Raw genomic sequence first — 25,295 nt, 5'->3', positions numbered from 1 at the left:
TCAAAGGTCGCACTTTTTACATTTCCATTCTGAATGGTGTGCGCACTCTCTCTCTCTAAGAATTTCTAGAGATAAAAACAAAGTCACAAGAAAAAAAAAAACAGCTTTACCTTCAGCAATGGCAAAGAGGGATACAGAAGCCCTCCAATGAGTATTGCAGAAATTCTAGAGACCATTGGGACAATGGCACCACCTCCCTGGGTGTCAGAAACCTGGATTCTATTCCTCACTTTCCCAAAGAATGCAGAAGGCAGTCAAAAGACTTTTCTCTGGTCCTCCCCACCTCCTCTGTTCACCAACCTTTCCTCTTGCATGCAGGAGGCAAAAGGGCTGGACACCAACTACAGGGACTTGGTCTCTATCTCTCATTCTCTCATTAACTTGCTAAATGACTTAGGGCAAATGATTCCATCTGAGATTCGCCCATCTGTAAAACAAAGGGACTGTCTGAGACCTTAAACTTAATGACTCCCGCAAGCAACTTCCTGATTCACTCACTGTATCTGACTCTGACCTTGTCCCTCCCGATGTGCGCACAGGCTCGAGGCTCCATATCAAATTTCACCTGTGCAGAGCTCTCTGCAGGGAGTCTCCTGTCCTTCTCTAACTCCTGGGGTCCGGAGTGGCGTCCCGGTTCCTGTGTGTCCTCATGCTGCACTGCCCCCCGCACTCTGGCGGAAAGGGAATCTGCGTGGCCCCCTGACACCCCTCCTCTCCATCCTAGTGCCTCTTCTCTTCGCCAGAAAGAGGCTTTGCCTGACTAGCAAAGGCTTCATTTTTGAAGAAAAGATGCCAGTAAGACAATTTTTGCCTCAGGAAGTAGCGCAAGAAATCCCGAGAGGCAGGCAACCAAGACAGGGTAAAACAAAACTGGAAAGAGACCCAAAGCGCGCACCCCTGCCCCGTCATGGTTGCGCCCCCGTCTCATCCTGTCTCTCATGAGAGAGCCAGGCCCAAGCCTTGCCACTCACAGATGGAATGCCCTGACAACAAGACCAAGTTTGCTATGGGAATTTTCTGTCCCTGGTAATAAGCAGTCAGACGCTGGTTTCCAACCATGAGACCAGCTTAATTACACTTCAGAGCATATGCTCCAGCAGCCAGTAATAACCACCAGTTTCAAAAAAGATTAGACTTGAGTAGCTTTAATCTGCGTGGATACGCAAGGCTGAGAAGAAAGGCAATCGATGCACTGTGTCTGGCAAGTTCTCTACCCACACCTCAGTTATGGGTACTTTCTCCCCTCCAGATTGTTATACAACTACAGACTAGCTCAAGGTTTTATTGTACTGGTGAATTTTATTTTATAAGATTTTATTTATTTGACAGAGAGAGACACAGCGAGAGAGGGAACACAAGCAGGGGGAGTGGGAGAGGGAGAAGCAGGCTTCCCGCAGAGCGGGGAGCCCGATGCGGGGCTCGATCCCAGGACCCTGGGATCATGACCTGAGCTGAAGGCAGACGCTTAACGACTGAGCCACCCAGGCGCCCCATGTACTGGTGAATTTTAAATGAGAGGAGATCAGGGGAGCCTGGGTGGCTCAGTCGGTTGAGCGTCCAACCCTTGGCTTTAGTTCAGGTCATGATCACAGGGTCATGGGACTGAGCCCTGCATGGGGCTCCCTGCTCAACGGGGAGTCTGCTTGGGATTCTGTTTCTCCCTACTTGGGATTCTGCCCCTCCCCTACTCACATGCATGTGCTCTCTCTCTAATAAATACATCTTTTTTTTTTAAGATTTTATTTATTTATTTGACAGAGAGAGACAAAGTGAGAGAAGGAACACAAGCAGAGGGAGTGGGAGAGGGAGAAGCAGGCTTCCCGTGGAGCAGGGAGCCTGATGTGGGGCTCGATCCCAGGACCCTGGGATCATGACCTGAGCCGAAGGCATATGATTAACGACTGAGCGCCCCATAAATACATCTTTTTAAAAAAAAAAAAATAAATGAGAGGAGATCAGTCCATTCTACGAACTACATTTTAGCAATTATGTTCACTTGATTCAGCAATACATATTAACCACCTTCCACACCAGGCTTGTCTCGTATCTCTTTTCTGTAAGGAAAAAGGATTAGATTTAGTCTCCCAAAATTATATGAACAACACAGCCTGGCTGGCCAAAACTCACTGAACCATTTCTCCAATTGGAAGGTGGGGAAGAGCATTGAGTTAAATCTCAGGTTGAGAAGTTATAGAGTATGTTTAACATCACCAAATATCTCAGAATTTCCAGCATAGTCCCACTTTCAGAAATGTTCCTCCTTCTGTCCCCACAAATACACTCTAACTCATCAGTTTTCAGGTCCTGATTATTGGTTGAGAAAATATATTATAATGTGGGATGTGGACTTGTGCATATTCAAAAAGTGTAGCTGGGTTGTTAGTGAGAAGGGAAATATGGGTATTACATTGGTCCAATCATGTCTAAATCAATGCAGAGGCGTCCGCCCCTCCAGCCAGCGGAACTCACGTGGAACAAGGGAGATGTGCTGCTAGAAAGGAAAGAAGGCCAGAGTTCAGCTCACTGGATCTACTTTCCCAGGCTGGGGAGAACAAATGATCCTGAGAAGAAGCAGAGAATAATGGGCAGAGTACTTATAAACCACTGACCTACGGCAGTTACATTCACACAGAGCTGGGAGGGAGCCCACCCGTCAGCCCCAAGCTGGAGGGCGCACCCAAAAAACAACTTTGGGGCAGAACTCCACTGTGCAATCTAGTTCTTCTAACACTTCCTACCATTAGTGAGCTCTTACATGAAGCAGTGCTGTAAGGGGACAGTCAGGGGCCGTCACAACTTGATGACAAAGCGCCAGGCACTGTCCTGGAAGTTTTATCCAGATTATCTGACTGAATCCTTACAGCAAATGTGCAGGGCATATATAATATCAGTTACCGTTTTAGGTGAAAGTACAACTTAGGAGTCAAAGGACTTGTCTCAGGCTGCAGAATCAGCTTGGAGGCATACCCTGGGCCCAAATCCCTGCCTTCAGGATCTGAGTTCTTTCTGTTTTAGTTTGTTTGTTTGCAGTAACTATTACTGGGTTTGCTATTTTTTTTTGAATATAAAAGTACATACCAAGTAAGGGAGCAAGCCAGACTTTAAGAACCTGCCGCCTGTCTGACCCCAGTGTCCACAGTCTTGTCATTTCACTAAGGCGACCACCTCCTCATTCATAATGTTTCCCCCTTTCTGGATCAACCACTGAAAACACACCCACTGAACAGGCTCCAACTGAGGAAGAGCAGTATAGACAAAGACAGAAACTGCTGTGAATTTGCACTCTGCATTGGCAGGCTTCCCCTTTCTTTGCTGGAATGATCCATGCCTCCCGGACTTGAGCCTAAACGAAAGAGACTTGCTATCTGCGGTGAGAAACACTTAGCCTGCTTACTGAGCGCTCAAGGCCACTCCGCCTAAGATGATAACACAAGGCAAAGGAAGTGGCCTTGGATGGGGGGGCAGGGGGCACATACAAGTGAGCTTCGCAGACTCCGAGTTGGGTCAGAGGGATGCCAAGTCAAGGCTGCCCAGAGGGAGGACGTCCAGAGAGGCTACTGTTTCAAGCTAAGACGGCAGCAAGAATGCCATGTGCAGAGTCCTGGATGCTCTGTCGGCCTGCACCTCTCTTCACGCTCGCACAACCCCGTGGAGTCCACAAGGCGGAGTTTACATCGCTTTCACACGGGGGCGGAATCCAGACGACGCCTGGGAATATCAAGTGACTTGCCCAAGACCACGGAGCTAGCTAGGGCAGGGCCCCGATGAGGCACCAAGCTCCCGAATTTCTAGTCCAGTGTTTGTCTTCTACAGCCTGCTTCCTCCCAAAAGCATAAAGCCAACATCACCAAGCAAGACAGTTAAATGAGACAAAATAATACTAATATAACAAAGAGGGGAAGAAGGCACATGGGGGTTGTCATCATTTCTTTTTCTGCTTTGGAGGAGTGGGTTCTCCCCTCTTCAGCCTGAGGAACTCCTCCCCCCTTTAAAATATATTTTTGGTTATTTCACAAGGTTACAGGGCGGCTGCTAAAAATAAATCCCAGCTATCCAAAATCTTTCCTGTCTAGAACAATTACCTGTGTCTACATGGCTGGGCTTACACTGGTTAGTGGATGGCATTTTCCTCTCACATAAGGCTCTGGATCTACTACATACATTTCTCATGAGCACAGACTGAAAAGGAGAGAACTAGTAAATGTGTTGTAGAGAACTGTGGAGGTTCTAAGACTCTACAAGGGTCCTGAAAGATATCAAACAGGGGGTGCTTGGGTGGCTCAGCCGGTTAAGCGTCCGACTCTTGATTTCGGCTCGGGTCATGATCTCAGGGTCGTGAGATCAAGCCCTGTGTGGGGCTCTGCTCAGTGCAGAGTCTGCTTGAGATTCTATCTCCCTGTCCCTCTGCCCCTACCACACACCTCCCTCTCCTCCCCCACTTGTGTGCATGTGCATGCTCTTTCTCTCCCTCTCAAAAAAAAAAAAAAAAAAGAAGTACAGATACCAAACAGAACACCTGGTCTCATAATCTGAGGGAGGAAAGGCATGAGAGAAACACAAGTACTGATGTAGATTAGTAAAACTGGTATTTATCTTTACGCAAACTGAAAACTTACAGAATCAGAAAACAAAAACACTGACAAAATCGTGTGTTGGGGGGTGAAAACTACAGATTTGGGGTCCTTTTACCTTTTACCCAGTGAAGCATAATATTTTGAGGTTTGCTACTTTGATGCAAATTTTTGAGAAAGAAGTTCAGAAATTCTGCCTGAAGCGAAGTGTCAGTATTTCAGGAACAGGAACACAACAGAGAAAGTCATGATTAGTAACAAACCCATTTTTAAGTGGATTATTTTTTAATAAATAAGCATGTATCAAAAGCAGAAGCAGATTGCTGAGCCCTACCAAATGATTAAGATTCCCACAATGAATGCCTTTTACTCATCTATAGCGGCTAGCAGACATTTTCAAATATTCACAATTAACACAATGATTATTTGATTAGTGTCAAAATCAAGATGGGAAATGTGCTGCTCTCTGAGAGAAGACAGAGGTCCTCCCTCCCTCCCTCCCTCCCTCCTTCCTTCCTACCCACCCATTTCTGCTATTAAATAGTGAAATGCCCACGTAGGAAATCTTCACCCTGCGCTTACCCACACCTAAGTACTAAGGGATTTTGGAAGCCTAAGTTCACAAATCAGGCTTCCTCTTCCCTGGTTGACTTATTTTTCATTTCTATCCATAGAAGACGGAGCACAGTCACCTGTGAACTGTGGAAGACAGAGATAATGAAGTGAGCAGAACAGTTGTGTCTTAACAAGAAGAAAAGTCTACCTCCATCCATATTCTCCACTCTCCAACATTACCGGTTTATTTAATTTTTTTATTTTTTTGTTTACAATTTCTTTTTTTTTTTTTTAAGATTTTATTTATTTATTTGACACGGGGGTGGGACGGGGGAGAGCAAGCACAAGCAGAGGGAGAAGCAGGCTCCCCCCTGAGCGAGGATACCCCGGGATCATGACCAGAGTGGAAGGCAGCCGCTTAACCGACTGAGCCACCCAGGTGCCCCAACATTACCACTTTCAAAATCTCATTTCCCAGTCCTTACTATCGGGTATGTTCCGCAACTCACCAATTTCCAGAGAGAATGCATTAAGGAAGTTCTCCGTGTATATGCATTCCTCATCTATCAGACTTGTTGCATCTGCCGCTAACCAATCAATGAACCAGAACCAGAGAGTGCTTTCAACAAACATACCAGATGATCGATGTAGGCCAAAGGGCTTAAAACAGCGTGTCTGTCCTCATGATTTAAGAACTTACAGGTAGCTCTCTCCTCAATTACACATAAAGAGATCAAAAGATCACTTGCATTACAAGGCAGTATGCCCCAAGGCCAGAAAATGGGCTCAGCAGTAAGTGTTCCTACGGTCCAGAAAGAAACATTATGGACTGCTGAGTTTAGAAGCTACATTATGAGTAAGAAAGAACTTGAATTAGGCCTTGAAAGATGGGCAGGCAGAGAAAAATCCCGTGCTTTTCCAACAAACGGGTTGGTGATTTCTGCTGCTGTGATCCATCATGGGTAACAACAGCCCAGGATGGAAATGAAATCCTGCATTAACTCTTGGAAGGCATGCTAGAATGAGCTTCTGATTAGTTTTTGGTACTAAGCGTCTATAGAGGAAGGTGTTCTCCATAAGTTATTAAGATTGGCTTTTGAGTGTTCAAATGAAGAATCAACACATGACTGAACAAAAACCTAGATAAACAAAGTCACATAAAGGAAAGAGAATGGCTTCCAGACCATTGGGTCTAGTCTACTCCCTCGCTGCACTCATTCACACATCGAAGGAGAAAATACACCTTCTTCCTGGGAATTCCTGGTCAGCCGGGGAAGATGCTTACAGACGCAGGACCTAGGGATGATTACTTACTTCCAAGTCCCCCAGGAAAGAGGGAACTTTAGAAAAAGGTGTTTGTGCATTCTAATGTCAAGGAAAGAGCGGCTGCCAGGCTTCCTGGCCTCTTGCAAGACAGCTGCCCAGGTGTTTTCACTCTGATAATATTAAAGGCCAGATCTACCTTTTCCTAATTGCAAACCTACACTCAACTTGTGATTATGGTTTATCATGGAGGGAACGTGCTGGTTCCCGTGTCATTTCCCACTGAGCTGGTGTATCTTATTCACGTTCTGAGGTCCAACCATTGTTGCAAGACACAGTACTTTGAGCTGGCCCTGAAAAGAAAGACTCTTCAGACCACCGCTTAATACCACTCAAGTTGCAGAGTCTGTAAGATATGCTGGCTAAAGTAAAGAATGCTGCCCTCCTGGGAGTCCTCGTGCGGCTGGGCAGTGAAACGCTGACAAATTCCTATTCACCAGGAGACACGTCAAGGCTAAGAACTTGTCCCGATGTTTCTTCCACCATCCCATGTCATCAATGACCCTACTCCAGGACAATGAGAATCCGCTGGTTATCAGCCCTTGTACGGTCCAGCTAACATACACCCTACTCCATGCAGAGAGCTAATGTGTTGCTGACACCTTGCAGCAGAACAGACAGGCCGAGAGCCCAGAAACAATGGACCAGCTTCAAGACCCGGGGGGAAAGCTCACCACATAGAGCTTGCGCCAGATGACAGCCCATTCTCGCAGCGTCGACGTGAGCTCCTGCACCAGCGGGAGCTCCCCAGGAATCACGGTCTCATGCTGCCTAAAGAGAACCAGACAGATGCTCACTTTACTCTGAGCTGATCATCACTATTTTTCTTGACAGGGGTCATACTCCCCACAGCGCAAAGATGGGCGTGGGGCTGATCCGGCTGGAAATAAAACGTACCCACGGTGGGGAAATTCGTTGAGCAAACTTTATCACACCTAAGCCTGTGAGAAAAGAAGGGGCTTACCGATACAACTCTCAAAATAAACCGCTCCTGCAACGGAACAAAGGTGTTGGCCCAGCCTGGAGCAATTCGCTGAGCCAGGCCGGCTTCAGTGACTCACGGTTGCCAAACTGGGGGCTCTCGGAGATCTTACCAGCGAGAGTGCCCCACATTTATGTGTATGTGAGCACACCCAGTGAGCAGGTAGCGCAAGAGGAAGGCGAAGGCCCTCCATTCATTCATTGGTCTGTCTACTATCCTGGGGAAGGGTGCCAGAGAGGAGCAATTACAAAAGAAGGATTCACCTCAGGAAAAAAGTTTGTATTCACTTCTCTCGCCCGTGAGAAGTGCAACTGACGAGATGAGAGCAATAATGTACACGAGAAACTCTTTAATGATAATTTGACACGTTCACCATTTTTGAGGGGTCTTTCCGGGACTGGAACTTACCCTCGGTCTTCCACGGTTGCCTCCTTCAAATGGATGTATGTTTCAGGGAAAATCCCCTACAGAGAGAAGAACGTCGGTTATACGGCCATAAAAACTGCAGGGTAAAGAGCACAACTGGCATCGGGAATGAACGAGGCGGAGGCAGGATACCCGGAGCGTCGCTAGTGTGTGCGCTCAGGCTCGCAGGCCCAACCACACTGACTGTGCCTCCATGAAAGCATGGCTGGGAAGACAGAAGTTAAGATCGGGGTTCACAGAGCACAGGAGAAGTGCTTCGGAAGTGGACAAACATGTCCGGCTCCTAAAACCCTCCAGATCCTAATGCCAGGAGCTGCTGCCCTGAAGGGGTTTCGCATAATTAGTGACATGGAGGGCTATGTACTTAGTGGCCCATAAAATTATAGTGATTTTCCGAAACAATCCCTCCCCAGCACTTTCACTTAAACCAAATGCGCCCCAAATCAATTAGTACTAGTTATCTGGTTATTTTTAGCGCTTCCCAGTCTCAAATTGCTCTCCATTCTATGCTCTTAAGAGGTGATTCTACATCACTGTTGAGACGCTGCCCATGGGAAAACTAAGGCTCCATAAGGGCCTAAGAGAAAGACTGGAAACTGGTCGGTAGAAACTGAAGAAGTGAAGATCAGATCGAACCAACAGAAAGCAAGTCATGGATCTGAGTTTTCCTAAATGTTAACGGCTTCTGTTGTTTAACTGTGTGATACGCTCATCGATAAATAGAGAAACTGCCATCTGGAAAAGGCACTGCTGTTCTTTGTTTTAGGGTACTTTGCATGCCAGACCAGCAGAGGTAGGAGAGCCTATTTACCAGGCACCACTGGTTCGACTGCTCCTAGCCCTGCACCCGTGGAGATCAGTGCGCCCTGTGGACATTCTCTGTCGGGGCTGGCTGGCTGTGGATCACTGTGTACCCAGTGATCCATTCAGAGACAGAAAACTAGTTAATTCCCACTGGGGTCAGTCTTGTGTCTGGCTTCGTGTACTATATTTATCTAATACTCTTCTTTCTCCATCTTAGCCCTTCGCCAATAAAACAGGAAACAGTAAGAAAATCTGAGATTGAGCTGCTCTCAGCCTTGGTGATGACAGGGTAGATCCTGCCACTGCCTGAGTCAAAAGCAAAATGACCATCCTTTCCTGCCTGGCAGGAAGAACCAAAAAAAAAGGGGTAGGCATGGGGTGTGTAAGTAAGAAAGTACTATGCTGATCTGTTATTGATAAGACCCAGAACACACAGAGAGGCAAGGTGACACTGACCTCTTTCATTATAGGGGCAGGATTCAAAGTGATTTTGGAAAACTGATCAAATAATTAAACAAAAATTCAATGTACACGTAATTCCTGTTGAGCCTAATTTCTGGTGTTCTGAAGCTCCAAATCTGTCCTTAGGGTGTCTGAGGAACTTTGGGTGTTTCTTCCTTCTGCTAAGCTGAGGTAAATGTCTTGTTGACTGCCACCTTGGTGAAGAACCAGACTTGATCATCCAGAACTCACCTTGAGGGCATGATGCTAAGTGACATAATCCAGGCACAGAAGGACAAATACTGTTACGATTCCACTTGCAGGAGGGATCTAGAGTACTCAAATCCATAGAGACAGAAAGTAGAATGGGGGTTGCCAGGGGTGGGGGAGGAATGGGGATGACCAGTCTTGTGTCTGGCTCATCATTTGGTCAATGATGAACCACTCAAAGCAGTAGTTATAAGAAGCCACATCTGGAGGTTAAAATAAGATGTAACACTGCTTATCCCTGGGAATATCCTTGCAGAAGATTTTTCTCATCAAGAAGGTAAAGAAAGAATTAAGATTTTTGTGCATTCATAATCTGATGACTGGTCTCCTCCTAATAACTGGGAGAAATCCAAGATAGAAGCATTTGAAATATAAACAATGTCTTAGGTTGTAACACCCAAGCAGATTACAAGCAGATAATTTATACTGAATGTACAGATATGATGACTTTCATTTTAAGAGAATATTTATTTTGTGGCATTACCTCCCTGTTATTTGTAAGCACCATCCTTCCATGATAACATATGTCCGCTTACATCCATTTAATTGCTCTAGTAAATCTGAGCCTTGTAGAATTTTCCTATGCCATTTGACACACAGAAAGGCAGGATAAACCTGAGGGATCGATTACTAATTTATAGCTTATCTCAATTTTGATTATCCTTTCTCAATGCAACCTACTCACTTGAGGAAAAAAAGAAAAATCAACTAATGATTCTCTAGATATTGCCCTTATCCACACTTCCACAACCCTGCCAGGATCAATAATCAATTTCTGCAAAGCTCCTGGCTTCTTCAATTCGCAAAACCACTAGCTCATTTTATCACCACTCTAAATGGCTAGGTTGGCTGATAAATGACACCAAAAATTTCCATTAAAATAATAGGCCGTTCAAATAGCTCCTCCCCTAAAGACAGGCAAACGCAGGATAACAGCATTAGGAGAGGATTTCAAATAGGCTGGATCTCTTAATGAAAGGGTGTCAAAGCTGAACATAATTCATGATGACTGAACTTGAATTCCCTTGATGTTGCCTGGAGCTCTCCACCAGGAAGATATTGCAACTTAAAAATCAACAACTAAATGCACCATCCTTGTTCGTACTATCATTTCATTGAATTACAAAGTTGAATTATCAAGAACTAAAAGAAGTTCTTCCTGAGATAATTATTCTTATGGGTGAGATTTAAAAAGTTTAAATAAGGGTTTTTAAGAAAATGAAAACAAAACAAAACAAAATTAAAAACACACCCAGGAGCACGCTACTTCCTTTTCAAAGCCAACAACAAGGCTTTAAGCTGGATAGATTCTGATCTATTAGGAGATCACAGGATGCCTTAGAAACCGAGGTCTTCTATGTGCAAAAAGGATCCTTACATACTGTAGCTCTCTGAAAGGGAAAAGTGTGGCGGGGGACCTTGTTCCGACAAGATTCACAATCACCAGTTAAAAATCAAGAATTGTGTTTGTTCTTTAAGTTCGTGTGATCTTATCTGAGAATGGGGTTTTGTTCATTTTTTTAAGTTGACATGTTTTTTTAGCAGATTGAGAAGTGGCATGTCTTCCTGCTCTTTAATAAATTCAGAACTTCAAAACGGTTAACTCCAATCACGCTTCAAAATAAGTATCATTTCTATAATTATGAATAAAATAAACAAAGATAGGGCTAAACCCAAACCAAGAAGCAGGAGTATCTATAAACCACATACAAGGATCCTAAAAGAAAGAAAGGCTTTTGTCTTACTACGCTCTCATTCATGCCAGAATGTCCCCGTTGTCGGTCCCTATTTGAAGGCCTGGAGAAATTAAAGTCAGCAAGAGATTAAATCAAAGTAGTTAAGTTGGAAACGAAAACAGGTGGGAAAACAGAGGAATTGAAGTGTGGGCAGAAAAATTCAGCATCAGGATTTGGGGAGGGATAAAAGGACCAAAATTGTGGGAGGTGACCCTCACATGACAAGCAAACACCCCTTTATTTTGGAAGATTATTAAATTGTCAACGTTAACAAACGGTGTGTGTGGACATGTAAATGTGCAAATAGTGACTTCAGAGCCAAATATATAGAAAGCTTGATCCAAATAGCGCTGGTTTCTAATGACTACAACCTTGTAGAAAGGGGTTTCTCTGGGCCCTGAGCAATTTCGATAGTTGTGTGCTCAGATTACTTTATCACATGCCATGCTTGAAAAATAAGAACTGTGGGGTTTGTTGGGTTCTTTTTCTTTTTTCACTCACTTCTTGATAAATTCTAAAATGTTTCTCTTACCCCTCTCCTAATTAGCTATTTTGCATGTGAACTAACTGTGAAATACGATGGTCCTATCAGGTCCTATCATCGTTGCTCTTTCAAAACAAAGTGCTGACCCGCATTGCTGCTCCAGAGTGCAGCGTCAAAGAAAAAGCCCTGACCTGACCTAAAACTAACTGAGGGGGTATTAACATAACTAATAGATTTTCTTTAGCTTGATGATGAGTAGTTTTGGCACCGGCTACAGGAACCTGCTAGGGTCAGTATTTTTCAAACTCTCTGCCCATGATGCGATACATTTTCATGGCAACCCGTCCTCAACTATATACATAAAATATAATTTAAAATACATTAAAAAATATGTATCTCACACAGAAGTTTCATGAGACAGTATTTATCACGGCATTCCGTTTTCTTTTCTACTTTTCAGAATTTTGGTTTTTGGAAGATGTTGGTTAATAAGCCACAATGTTGATCTCATGATGTATTACTGGGGTTGGTTGTGAGGTTCACAGTTTCAAAACTACTACTCTGGCTTATCTATTTTATAATAAAGAATAGACTCAAGTAGAAATGGGTAGATGCTTTAGTTCTGGGATGTTAGCACTAGAGCTAAAGGACAAAGAAGAAGCACGGGTCCCCCCTGAAGGAGACAGCCGACAATAACAATGTCACTGTGTCACCACCCCGCTGAGCTGGAGGAACAGGGAGCAACAAGCCTGCAAGGGCCCTACTTGGTGTGTGAATTCACCTCTGGCCTTTCTCCTTAAGTTGGCTGGTGGGAAATATGGTCCATGGGACTTGTGCTATTTTACTTATACATTGAGGTCATAGAATTTGTTTTCAGATCTAAAGAACAGCCATCCCAGAGAACACAAACTAGGTCTAGAGACAGCAAGGAGCAGAAAACGGGATCAGGTAGCATAACATAAAACTAGCAGACAGATTCAAATTTAAAAAGTAAACGATAAACCATACCTTTTTAGATTTATTTTGGAGGGTATATCCTCTGTACCAACCTGCCGGGGAATAAGAAAACACAATCTTTTATGTTATCTGAGATAATATAAAGATATGAGCAATATGCATCCTCATATTCTATTGGAATATTGGGATGGCATCCAAGAGGCAATTAGCAGATTAATTAGAATATGAACATTTTGGTTGATTATGCAATCAAAATTTACACAATCAAAATCTAGATCTATATTAGAGCTTTATTCTCTTCATAGGTAAAAGATTTAAAATTCACATAGACTTCGCCTCATCTCTGCTCCTTTGGAGAAAGGACAGAACAAAAAAACAAGACAGAAGGCAGCTCAACCTCTTAATACCTTAGACATTCAGTAAGCGTTTTTGCATGAATGAAGAAGGTCTTTCATCCATATATATATACATTCTACAAGTCACCCTACACCACTAAAATAAATACTTTAAAATAATTTATATAGTCTCTCTCTTATCTAAATTCTCAGGTGAAGCACCACTCTTCTGGAACAATTTTAAACTGGAATGGTAAATCTTACATATATAAATATTTGCACCTAACAGAGTTGAAATAAACAAATAATAAAAGAACATTTTAAACAATTCTTGGCAATGCTATTCACACCCCTGACAATAAAAAAATTTGTTGGCTTGATGAGGCTTTAAATAAAGCCTTTAACTTCTTTATAAAAATTTCAATAAATACACATACATCTATGGATGCTTTCCACCCTCTATCTGATAAAGGGAGTACACAATTTAATCGATCCATAAACAGATAACTCATATTAAATATTTATTGAACACTCATTAGAAGTAATTTACTGTAATGATTTCCCTCATTCCCATGTCCATCAGGCATCAACTTGGTCATCTTGCCTAAGCAAACCCGGCTGTAAGTGGTACATATGTGTAAAACAGCCATCTACATACAGTGAGTAGATGCAAACTGTAATTAAAACTTAAGGCATCTGCCAATAGAGTTCTAGAACTATCTTGCAATTTGTTCTACATGAAATCATCCAGAAAGGAGAGACACAATCTATTCTGGATATGTTATAAGAACTAAGTTGAATTTACCTTGATCATAAATTTAAGAATATTTTCACAAATTTTTAAACTGTCAGTATTCAAAATTTAAAGAATTTTGCTATTTTTTTGTTTTGTATTGTTTTTTTTACAGGAAAGAACAGGATACTATGCTGTGAAATCGTTCACAGTTTTCTATCAGGGCCCACGGTTGAGAAAAAGACATTCAAACAGGAAACACTGCTCCCAATTTCGGATGTCAAAGTGCACGAGAGAGCCAGGTGTAAGAACACCGAGCTAGACATCGCTAGCTGGTTCTGCGGCCACAGGGAAGTGCGTTTGCATGAATGACTGGTTTCAGGCTCATCCTGGGGCGGGGGAGGGGCAGGCAAGAGGAGGAACATGGTCTCTTCCAAGCAGTTTCCACGTCCCTGTGTCCTACAAAACCAAGATGCAACAGTTTGGACTTTGCTCCACTGACACAGGGGAATTTCTCTGTCCTTGTGTAAACAGTATTTTTGCGCAGCCATTCATCACAGAATTATGCTTCCAAAACCTGTCATTTTTGTTATTTTTTTAAAATTTAAAAAAAAATTTTTTTTTAAGATTTTATTTATTTATTTGACAGAGAGAGACACAGCGAGAGAGGGAACACAAGCGGGGGAGTGGGAGAGGGAGAAGCAGGCTTCCCGCTGAGCAGGGAGCCCGATGTGGGGCTCGATCCCAGGACCCTGGGTTCATGACCTGAGCTGAAAGCAGACGCTTAACCATCTGAGCCACCCAGGCGCCCCCCGAAACCTGTCATTTTTGAAAAAAAAATTTTTTTTTTCTTTACCTCCTAAGTCTCCTCTAGAATTGCGGTTTGTGTAAAACCCCTATCTAAAGGCACAAAATTACCACACTGAATTTGTAGAATGTTCATTTTGCTTGGCGTTAGGTACTAGCAGAATCTTGTCTATCTCTGGGGTTTTACTCATACGCTGTCAGGACCCCATAAATTCAATTGCTAATAACTGCAAGGGATACAAGCAAGAACCCGGTGTTCCAGTTGATCCCAATATTTAAGACAGGATAATTATAGCTAACTACGGTATGCTTTTAAGGCTTCCAAATGCGTCACGGTGCAGAGAGATAGTAAAGGCTCTATCAAACAAGCACCTACAACCAGTAAGGAGTGTGAACTGGGGGGAGTCTCGGATGCTTTTTAAAATTAGTACATTATTAAAATGAAGAGAATAGTGGGGGATGGTGAGTCCAGAGGGCCAGCCTTACCTAGATTTAGGTGAAATGTCAGTCTCACAGAGTGAGTTTGCAAGCCCACAGATACACAGAACAGACTGGCTGGTGGTTGCCAGCGGCAGGGGTGGAGGTGAGGGCGAAATGGGTGAAGGGGGTCAAAGGGTTCAAAGGGTACAAACTTCTAGTTATAAAATGATGAAGTCATGGGGATGTAAAAGGTACATGATGGCAACCATAGTTAATAATACTGTGTTGCATATTTGAAAGTTGCTAAGAGAGTAAGTCTTAAAACTGCTCATTATGAGGAAAAAGAATTTTGTAACTACATATGCTAATGTATGTTAACTAGACCTATTGTGATGAGCATTCTGCAATAAACACAAATATCCAATCATTGGGGTGCCTGGGTGGCTCAATGGGTTGTTTAAGCATCTGCTTTCCGCTCAGGTCAAGATCTCAGGGTCCTGGGATGGAGCCCACCCCCCCCACCCCCCCACCCCCACACCACAAAAGGCAAATATTCAAGGGCATTCAGACCTTGAGTTTAAGCAAATGAGTGGCCATAAGTAATTCTTTGGGATAGGAAGACTGAAAAAAGGAAAGCATTGGGGGATGGGAGACAGAAGCAAGACATGTATCTTGGCCCTTCTGCTTCCTTTCCTGAACAACTGAGCCCTGAGCCATGAAGTGGGACAGGGCAACTTAGGCATCTGCAAGGGGGGTGGGGACGGCATCCATACAGGGGGTCAGACTGCCATGGCGTGTCAGAACCAGGCAGAACAAGGTGGGCATCCATGGGGGACAGGGGATCCGCAGGAAGAGGGCGAAGAGACGGGCATCCACAACCATGACTTCAGGGCGGGGGGCGGGGGGGACGGTGGAATGACATGAGCTATCAGAGAGAGAACAGACTGAGGAGGGTGTCCATGTGGAAGGAGGTGTGGTCATGAAGATGGATTGGTTACATGCTGAGGAACTGATGAAATAAGTAAATACATTAATCCTGGAAACCAGGTTTCTTATTGTCATAGGAGAGAGTTACAAGAAAGGGAAAAAACTAGAATGAACCCGAGATGCTGGACTGGACTTGAAGGTACCCCTGTGTACGTATGACTCCTCAAATAGGTAGACAGGTCAAAATTAATAGATGTGTTAACCTGTATTTATACACAGATGCACATTATCCCTGGCTCTGCTGATACATACTGGTTCTTATTATTTTTTTTTTTTTGACCCTGAGAAAGATGATGATGGAGAGCTCAGAAAAGAAGCCATGTAAGTGGCCGGGAAAGCGACCAGTCCTGGACGGAGCAGGAGGGCAGAGGACTCCATGGAGAACAAATCCAAGAAAGCAAGTGGAACCACGAAATTGTCTCATTTGTCTGAACATATGAGAAGGAGGTAAACACTTCTGTCAGAAAGTCTGGATACGAAAAAGAAGTAGGTCCACAGAGAACCAAGAAAAGAATTAACACCTCTAGAAAAACATTATTCAAGAAAGGAAATGGAATGAAGGTACAGTCCACAGCATCCGCTGCTCGTACTACATAGACTCAGGAATCTAAATAGTAACTTTGAAGAAATTACGATGTATCTGTACTGGGAGGTCTCTATCAGACACAGACAGGTATATGCATGGCTGGCAGGAATTTTAAGAGAGCTAAATCCTTATCTTCCATTAGAAGCAGTTAATAAATGAAAATGGAAATATCAAGTAAAGAAGCACAATTCTTTAGAAATGAAAAAGCATATACCACAACAAAGGGCTGAAAGAGTTGAAAGTAGAATCAGAAACCAAGAGGAGGTGGGAAGAGACGGCTGTTTATCATAAACTTGACAGAAATGACTTGGCCTTTAAAATTATATGCCTTTATGACAATGATAAATTTGAAAATTAAGACAAAAAATACAGCTAATAAGTCCTGGTAAGCCAGGACTAGAAAAGGCAAAATTATAGAGAAAGAAAACAGATCAAGGCTGAGCTTGGTGTGAGGTTGGTATAGGGGACGTGGGAGAATCTGGGGGTGCTGATAAAATTGTTCTCTATCTTGTAGTGGCATTTCAGATTGCATGCATTGGTCAAAACCTATATGCTAAATAGGGTGAATTCAACTCAATGTAAATAATTTTTTTTTTCTAGATGAGATACTACTCTACAACCACTTGAATGGCTAGAGTTAAAAAGATGTTCTCTATGAAGAGTTGGTACAAATACGGGCAATTAGAATTCTCTCACATTGTTTGTAGCTACACATAAGATTAAACATACATGCACTATATGTTAATTAACAAAATTTAAATTAAAAAAAACACAAAAAAATATATACATATGACCTATGACCTAGCAATATCCCCACTTCTAAGTATGCACCCAAGATCAGTAAAAACCAGGCACCTGGGTGGCTCAGTCTGTTAAGCGTCTGCCTTCGGCTCAGGTCATGATCCCACGGTCCTGGGATCGAGTCCCACATCAGGCTCCCTCCTCAGCGGGGAGTCTGCTTTTCCCTCTCCCTCTGCCCCTCCCCCTGCTCATGCACTCTCTCTCCCTCTCTCTCAAATAAAAAAATTAAATAAAAAAAAGATCAGTAAAAACTTACATTCATAAAAATACTTTACAAGAATGTGTATCGAAGCTTTATTATTAGTAGTCAAAACCTGGAACCCATTGCAATGTCCATCAATAGGAATATCGACAAACTGTGGTATATTCACATAATAGGGTATTACTCAGTGATGTAAAGGAATGAACTACTGTCATAAGCAACATCCTCGATGAACCTAAAAACATTACGTGGAATGAAAGAATCCAAAGACAACAGACATACATAATTCCATTTATATAAAGTTGAAGAGCAGGAAAACCAATGCATGGTGACCTTCCTTGGAGCAGTAGTTGCTTTTTGGGGTGAGAATTGTGTAGAAGAATGCAACAGGGAGCTCTTTGGGGCAAGGGAACTGTTCTATAACTTGACTGGAGTATCAGGTACATGGGGTGCATTCATTTGTCAAAATTCATTGAATACCTGAGTATATTTTACTGTATATAAATTTTATTGCAATTTTTAAAAGCCATACAAAATTTTACACTATCATATAAGCATTACAAAGTAAGCCCTTCAAGGTGATACAGAATTCCATGATAGTGACATTGCTCAAATATTACTAAATATTTTTGTCTGAAACTGCCTCTGAAACCAGAGTGAGCCATGTGTGAAAAATCACGGGACCATTTCTCCATCATTTTTACTTTTTATTGTGCCTCCTTAAGACATTATCCCTCTTCCCTCCTCACTTTACGTGCCAAAGCTAATCTGCAAATAGCAAAAACCGAGTTTTGCTATTTCCAAAAGATCAATCACAGATTGGAGATTCATTTACTCATTCAACAGAGAGATGCCAAGAGAGCAAGACGTACAGTGTCTCCATCCTTCTAAGTCTTGCTTTATCGTGGGAAGAAAAAAACCACATACCTGTAAACACCCAGCAAATAAACAAAGTAACTGCAGAGGAGGCTAAAAGATATTAAGGAAGGACAGTACTGTGGGAGAGGGATGGGTGGGGGTGGGGCTACTTTAGAAAGTGTGGTTAGAGACTCTTGGAGGAGCTACTGGAGCCAAGGGCTTACATCGCTAATGTGGTCATTCATTTATTATACATAAAAACACTGAACACCAGCGGGCCAGACACTGTCTTCAAGGAGGAAGCAAACAGATCCATAAACAAGTAATTGAATACAAAGGGCTTCTAATGGGCAGACTTGAAGACACTGGCGTACAAAGGGAGAATTATGAATATGCTAAAGACTCCGAAGGCAATTACTGAGGGGTACTCAAGACTGTCTGAACCATAAAAGCATTATTTAGATGTGTAACTCATGGAGAGTTTTGTAAAAGCTCTCCTCGTTTCGCAGTCCCACAATAAATTAGTCCCACTCCCAGAACAATAAACCCTTTTTGTGTTGTCAAATATACATCAAATATACTATTTTAACTATTGTTAAGTGTTCAGTTCAGTGGCATTAAGTACATTCACAATATTGTGATACTGTTGACCTGCCAGGGATTAAAGGCAAGAAACAGACAGGGAGCCACTGTTTACATGCACCACGACTTAGGGGAGGGGAAGGGCTGCTGGGGAGGATCCACAGAGGAAGAGCAGGTGCTAAATCCTGTTGTTTTTCCTTTAAGTGTCACTGGTCTGGTAGTTAATTAGGCCAAGGTCAAAGGTCCATCCCCTGTGGGCCAGGTAAACCCGTTGGGTTCCTCTGGCTGGTTCCCATGGCCAAAGCCTGCCCTCCCATCCCCAAGCGAATGTCCCTCAGAGAGATGGCTGAGGTCCCTCCAGGGAAGCTGGTGAGCAGAAACAGCTGGGTACAAACTCCTCAGAGGACAGACAGAAACAGCTCAGCTGTTGGAGCCTTGTCCTATAACTACGGGATGCTCACTTTCCAAATGCACTGGGCAGTTCACTGGTGTTTTTACTTTTTATTTTTTTAACTTAAATTCAGTTAATTAATATAATGTATTATTAGTTTCACAGGTAGAGTTCAGTGATTCATCAGTTGTATATAACACCCAGTGCTCATTACACCATGTGCCCTCCTGAATGCCCATCACCCAGTTACCCTGTCCCTCCCCCGGTCCCCTCCAGCAGCCCTCAGTGTGCTTCCTATAGTTAAGAGTCTCTTATGGTTTGTCTCCCTCTCTGATATCATCTTGTTTTATTTTTCCCTCCCTTCCCCTATGCTCCTCTGTTCTGTTTCTTAAATTCCACATGAGTGAAATCATGTAATTGCCTTTCTCTGATTGACTTATTTCGCTAGCATAATACCCTCTAGTTCCACCCACGTCGTTGCAAATGGCAAGATTTCTTTTTTTTTTTTTGATGGCTGAGTAATATTCCATTGTAATATTCCACATCTTCTTTATTCATTCATCTATCGATGGACATCTGGGTTCTTTCCATAGTGTGGCTATTGTGGACATTGCTGCTATAAACATTGGGGTGCAGGTGCCCCTTCGGATCATTACATTTGTATCTTTGGGGTAAACATCCAGCAGTGCAATTGCTGGGTCATAGGGTAGCTCTGTTTTTAACTTTTTGAGGAACCTCCCTATTGTTTTCCAGAGTGGCTGTACCAGCTTGCATGCCCACCAGCCTCACCAGTGCTTTTGAAAATAAGTTCAAAGGCAGAAAGGAAAAGGATACAAAGATAGTAAAAGATGATTCTATTCTTTTATACCTTTTTGGTAAACAAATCAGTCTTCCCAGTCAAACATCTTAGTTCAGTTTTGTGCCTTTATGACTCACAGATAGATGTTACAAGTGTGAGCTCCAAAAGAACTCAGACTTCCCCAAAGTCTAACACCCTTACTTAAAAATGAGGAAATACAGGCAAGGAATTGGAAAGGTTGTGCAAAGTCAACCAGGGACTTACTATCTAAGCTGGGAATGCAAACACAGGGCTCCTCCCACCGGGTTCATCACTGTTTGCCTTCCACCACCTGCCTCCTCGGCCATGCAGCATATGCGATTCTTGCTCAAGGCAAAGGCACTGCCTCTCATAGGAAGGAAGCTTAGCCATGGAATCCGACCAATATAAAACACCCATGCAGGCAAGCATGCCAAGTAAGTGGGGAAGCAAGAGATGAGGTTTCCATCTTTCATTTTATTTCTTGAGTGAACAGGAAAGAGGCCTGTTTTTGTGGTGCCTGGAACATAGCAGGCAAGCCATAAACTTTAAATAACTTCATCAATGAGAAAGAGAAGGTCCTGTGAGCTGGTGGTCATGGACAGAACAGATGATGCGAGGGCTGCACAAAAAAATCTGCATCTCCAAAGCACGATCTGACAGCAAGGTCCCAGAGACCCTCCTCTCCCCCTGGGATCCCACGCCCACTGGGCAGAGCTGGGCCCTGCCCCGGAGGCCAGAATGTCCAGAGAAGAGGCGGCATTGCTCCTTATGAAGAGGATTCATCTGAAATGCACAGGCCTGGTTCTGTGGGACTCCCATTTCTTAGACTGTTCAAGTAATTAAGGCTTTTGTGGCTTCAATTTCCTTCCACAAAAACATTCTACTTTTTCCCCCATCTTGTTAACCTTATCACCCCATAGCCAAAAATGCTGAAGTTTCTCCTGGTTGCCTACAAGAGACTTCTTTCAAGCAGCAAACCCCCCCCGAGACGGGCAGGAGGACCCGGTCCAGGGTGGGGGTGGGGGCAGATGCAGTTGGCAGAATGGAGAGATGACATCCAAATGGCCACTGCGAAAGGAGGAAAGGTCTCTTGGATTCACAGACACCCTGCAGCTCAGTGACATCGGGGAAATAAAATTTCCTCTAGGCTAATCAACATCATCACTCTGGTTTGCCAACTCCCGCTGTATTTCCTGGATGTGGCTTTTTCCTTCTTTCTCTTTTTTAAAGCAAAGTAATCCTGCCGGCAGCCAGTCATCTTGCCATTGGCTCTAACTACCCTCCTCTGTGACGCACGTCTCTCTCGAGCTTATCCAACTAGTTTGAGAAAGCTGAAATGACAGGATACAGCATATAGTTTTGCTGCAATTCACTGTTAAGACTGGTTTTATCAGCAGCACCAATTTGCAAGATGGACAAGAGAGGGATGCAGGTTTGTGAGTGAGGAATCAATTCATCAAGCAAGATATATTTAGGGGGCCCATCTTTACAAATACCTATGCTAGGCTCTGTGGAGCCTCCAGGAGTTTGAGAGTATAAACCCCAACCCCCCATCTCAGCCGTTCCAATCTGACCACTGGTGGAACAGAGACACAGGTGAGGGAAGACAAACCTGCACAGCTAGTTACCGAGGATTTCTGGAACTGTAGCGCAGCCTGCTTTTCTCAGGCGACCACCTAAGCCTCCTGAGGAGGACATCAAGATAAAGGGCACGCATACAGGCGGCCTTCCTTTCTGAAGGGAGAATGGAGGCCCCAGCAAGAGAGGAAACAGCCCGTGCAGAGGCACTGGAAGTGTGCATGCCTTAGCTTAGCACGTGTGACACGGATGGCGCTGTCCCAGGACCCCGTCAGTCTGGGTCACTTAGAAACCTGCTTCAAGTTCCTCAGTGCAATGCATCCTAAAAATGAAAGGGCAAAGCTGTACTTACGGACTCTGAAAGTGAACCACTGGGCTCCACTTTGAGAACCGAGACAGAGACGAGGAGACGCTGTCGGGGGTGTGACAACATCAACAGTGGCAGAAACAGAGGCGGGGACCCAGTAGTGGTGACGGCAGTACGAGTCCTGGTAGCAAAATATCAGCAGCAAGGGCACAAACGTGAACCAGGTGGGACTTTCCGAGACTGTGCGAGCCAAAGACCGCTGGGTTCAATGCAAATGCCTTCTGGACTAATACAAGCAGGAGGGCACAGGCGGGGACACCAGCTGGACACTCACTGCCACAAACACATGGGGAGGGAGACTGCTTCAGGTTGGGGTGGTCAGAGACCCCTCCAGAGACCTCTCTGCCTACTTTTCCCTCTCTGACCTGCCTGCCACACCTAAGGGGGTTGGGCACACTGTGGGTATCTGTAGCCCAGCCCCTCAGTAATTCTGACCTGGAGTGTGTGGGCTGGGGGAAGAGGGCCCCTGTCTCTGGGTGGGGGAGATGACGGGGCTGTGCTTCCCTGGAACAGATGTGCCTAGCTGCTCAGAGAAAGCCAGCTCTCGAAAACAGGCAGAGGAGAGGCGGGGGGGGGGGGGGGGGGGGGGGGGGCAGAGGGGGCACGTGGGCGGGGGGGGGGCAGGGGGCCCAAGCACACAGTGGGCTTGGAGAGCAGTGAGGAGACCCCCCCTGGCCAGAGCAGCAAGCGAGTGTGGATGAGCCATGGGGGAAAGGAAGTTCTGAAAGAGCTCACCCCAACACAGACACATTTGGGGTGGTGGGAAGCTTGTCTGACAGCTACTTAATAAGCAAAAGAACCTCACCCTCTTTGAAACACTATAGGTTAGGTCCAAAATAGAGAAGCATCATTTCCTCAAAGGCCTCACAATGTGGAAAGAACATTCTACTTGGGATTCCAAAAAACCATGGTGAGAATCATAGCTCTACCATTTAACGGCTGTATGAAGTTTCAAGTTTCTGAACCTGATTTTCACATTTACTAAACGAGCATCGGGAACTCCGGTCTCCCATGATCGCAAGAGCTAAGATTCAGTACATGAAAGCCCTCAGCTCAATGCTTGGCGAACAGAGGAGAGTAAAATGCCAGACTAATTTGGAACCGAGGGTACCAGTGACATAATCCAGGGACTATCTCCCACTTCTAGGGCCATTGTCTGATTCCCGGGCTAATGATGCCAGACTAAAGTTCTCTTTTCTTTGTTCTGTGAGGAATGTGTCTGTGCTTCCTGCAAGAAGGAGAAGAACCTCTCTAAATTATTCTCAAGTTACTGACGACAAAGCTGAAGTGTACATAAGGCAGCTGGGATACCAGGCAAGGGGGAAGCCTTATTCCATAACTGTAGCACCTGATAAGACATACTTTTATCTTCCAAGAGAATAAGCTCCCTGCCCCCAAGAAAACCATAGGAAAGATGACTTTAAGGGAAAGGTAACAAGAAAAAGTAGAAGAAACAGCTTGGGTGACAGAAAAACTGTATGACGATGGCTTGAATAATTGAGAAAATAGTGCTGAGTAACTCAGGGCCTGAGCAGATACTGAATGCAGCCATAAAAAGAACCCAGAAGTTACCCAAATAGGGGCTTCTAAGGCATGACTTGACATTCAGTGGGCAATGAATGTGACAGTAAGACTAATTCAAACACCTGCCCCCTCCCATTCCTTCAATTCCAACTGTAGTGACAGACTCTTCAGTCTGCATCGGTGAGCACTAAGCAAGTATTTGAGGTTAGGAATTCAGTGTCGATTACTCCTGCCATTCAGAAGAGGGACTGACGTGCTCGGTACGGTTGTTGAAACTCATATTCCTGTTGTCAAAGTTAAGTGCACAAAATTAAGTTAATATTGCTCAGATGACAAACGCTGGGGACACACACGCAGAACATAAAAGTGAGACTAATAATCCATATATAACAAGCATCCTTCCTCTCCTGCCCTGGCCACAGCTCTGTGTAGCCTGGTTACACACGGAGGTGAGGCCAGGGAAAGAACCACAGTTCTCTGCGCTTCTAAGACTAATTCGCAGCATTTAGTCTTTTCAGGCAGCATGCTCTCTACAACACTTTCTATTGAATGATTTGCTTCCGTGGGTTGAGTAAAATGGGACACTCCAGCACAGAGTGGGTACTTAGGATGCCCAAGTCCCCTTATATGCTTTTTGAGATCATAAATTGCTCTCACATTACTATGAGCAAAGTAGAGGCATACATTAATCTTCTCTCTCCAGATATAAGCAAGAGGAGAAAAATCCTATTCCTGTTTGCCCTCAATCAATCTTAAACTTCCCTCTAGGACTTTCTCCTTACACTAGTCCTTCACTGAGTCGTACCTAGCCTGATGATGGTTTGATGTGCCACATTTCCCAATGGAGATAAGACACCTAAGGCATTTTTGATGGAAGTTATACACCAAATAATGTGAATGGCCCCACATTCAGAGGTGTGAAGGGAGCCATGAGTGGTTATGTATATGCGTGGGATGGAAGGAGCCTGCCCACCACTTTGCCACCTTCTTAACCCCTTGATCCCCCCAGGATCTCTTGAAGACCAAAATTTATGGGACACCAAAAGCTCATGAGAACATTCCTCCAGAGCATCCCCCAAAACACCTTTGCTTTCAGGCTGAGCTTGCCTCCTTAGGTGCGTGGGCAGCCGTTCAAATGGGCCAACTCCAAGCACCAGTTCATGGCAAAGTAACTGAATGAAGGCACCACTCAGAAAAAAGTCCTGACCCTAATCCTAGAAGATCCCATGTAGGCCTAATATACAAAGAACAGACATTTTGAAGATGGCATTTTAGAAGCACATTCACACATATCTCAAAAGGAAGAACAAGAAAAGTCATTCTCCTTTCAGTAAGATTAAATCTGAGAGGAGACTTCTTACCGGCTCCACTTTTTAATTAGTTTTTCTGTAAACACACTCCTGCCGCCACACTCATCTTTTGAAAAACACATCTCAGGAACATATGTCCCCAGCAGTACTGGCTGACAAGCAGTACTTAAGGTAAAGGTCAAACAGATGTGGGAAGTGACCAGCACACTCAACAAAATGCCACACGGCCTCATTTGCTTTCCAGGCTGGTGCCAGAATGTTCGCACGCAGTCCTTACCATAAAATCCAAGCTGTTGGGCTCACTGCCATTGATGTTTGTGAACGGCAGTTGTTTTTATAACTAGAAAATGGTGAGACTATGGATTCTGAATTATAATAAACTTTCAATGTTCCTGACTAATGGGGTAACAAAAGTAAATGAAAGTTACAAATACATCAAATGCCG

General features: G+C 44.0%; 1 protein-coding gene across 2 annotated transcripts in view; it reads right to left on the bottom strand.

Moving 5' to 3' along the window:
- DOCK5 (dedicator of cytokinesis 5) overlaps positions 1–25,295 on the bottom strand; it is a 153,881-nt gene that overhangs the window by 122,151 nt on the left and 6,435 nt on the right. For both annotated transcript variants that reach the window (XM_032389069.1, XM_032389068.1), the window contains exons 2-4: positions 12,601–12,641; positions 7,840–7,895; positions 7,124–7,220 (exon numbers count right to left, since the gene is read on the bottom strand). In XM_032389069.1, the coding sequence (XP_032244960.1) occupies positions 7,124–7,220; positions 7,840–7,895; positions 12,601–12,641 (194 nt within the window). The remainder of the gene's footprint in view (positions 1–7,123; positions 7,221–7,839; positions 7,896–12,600; positions 12,642–25,295) is intronic.

The sequence above is a fragment of the Phoca vitulina genome, unplaced genomic scaffold (genome assembly GCF_004348235.1).
Source record: "Phoca vitulina isolate PV1807 unplaced genomic scaffold, GSC_HSeal_1.0 scaffold53, whole genome shotgun sequence".
Classification (NCBI taxonomy): Eukaryota; Metazoa; Chordata; class Mammalia; order Carnivora; family Phocidae; genus Phoca; species Phoca vitulina.
The sequence above is the reverse complement of the archived record's forward strand: the minus strand, read 5'-3'. Positions and strand labels throughout refer to the sequence as shown.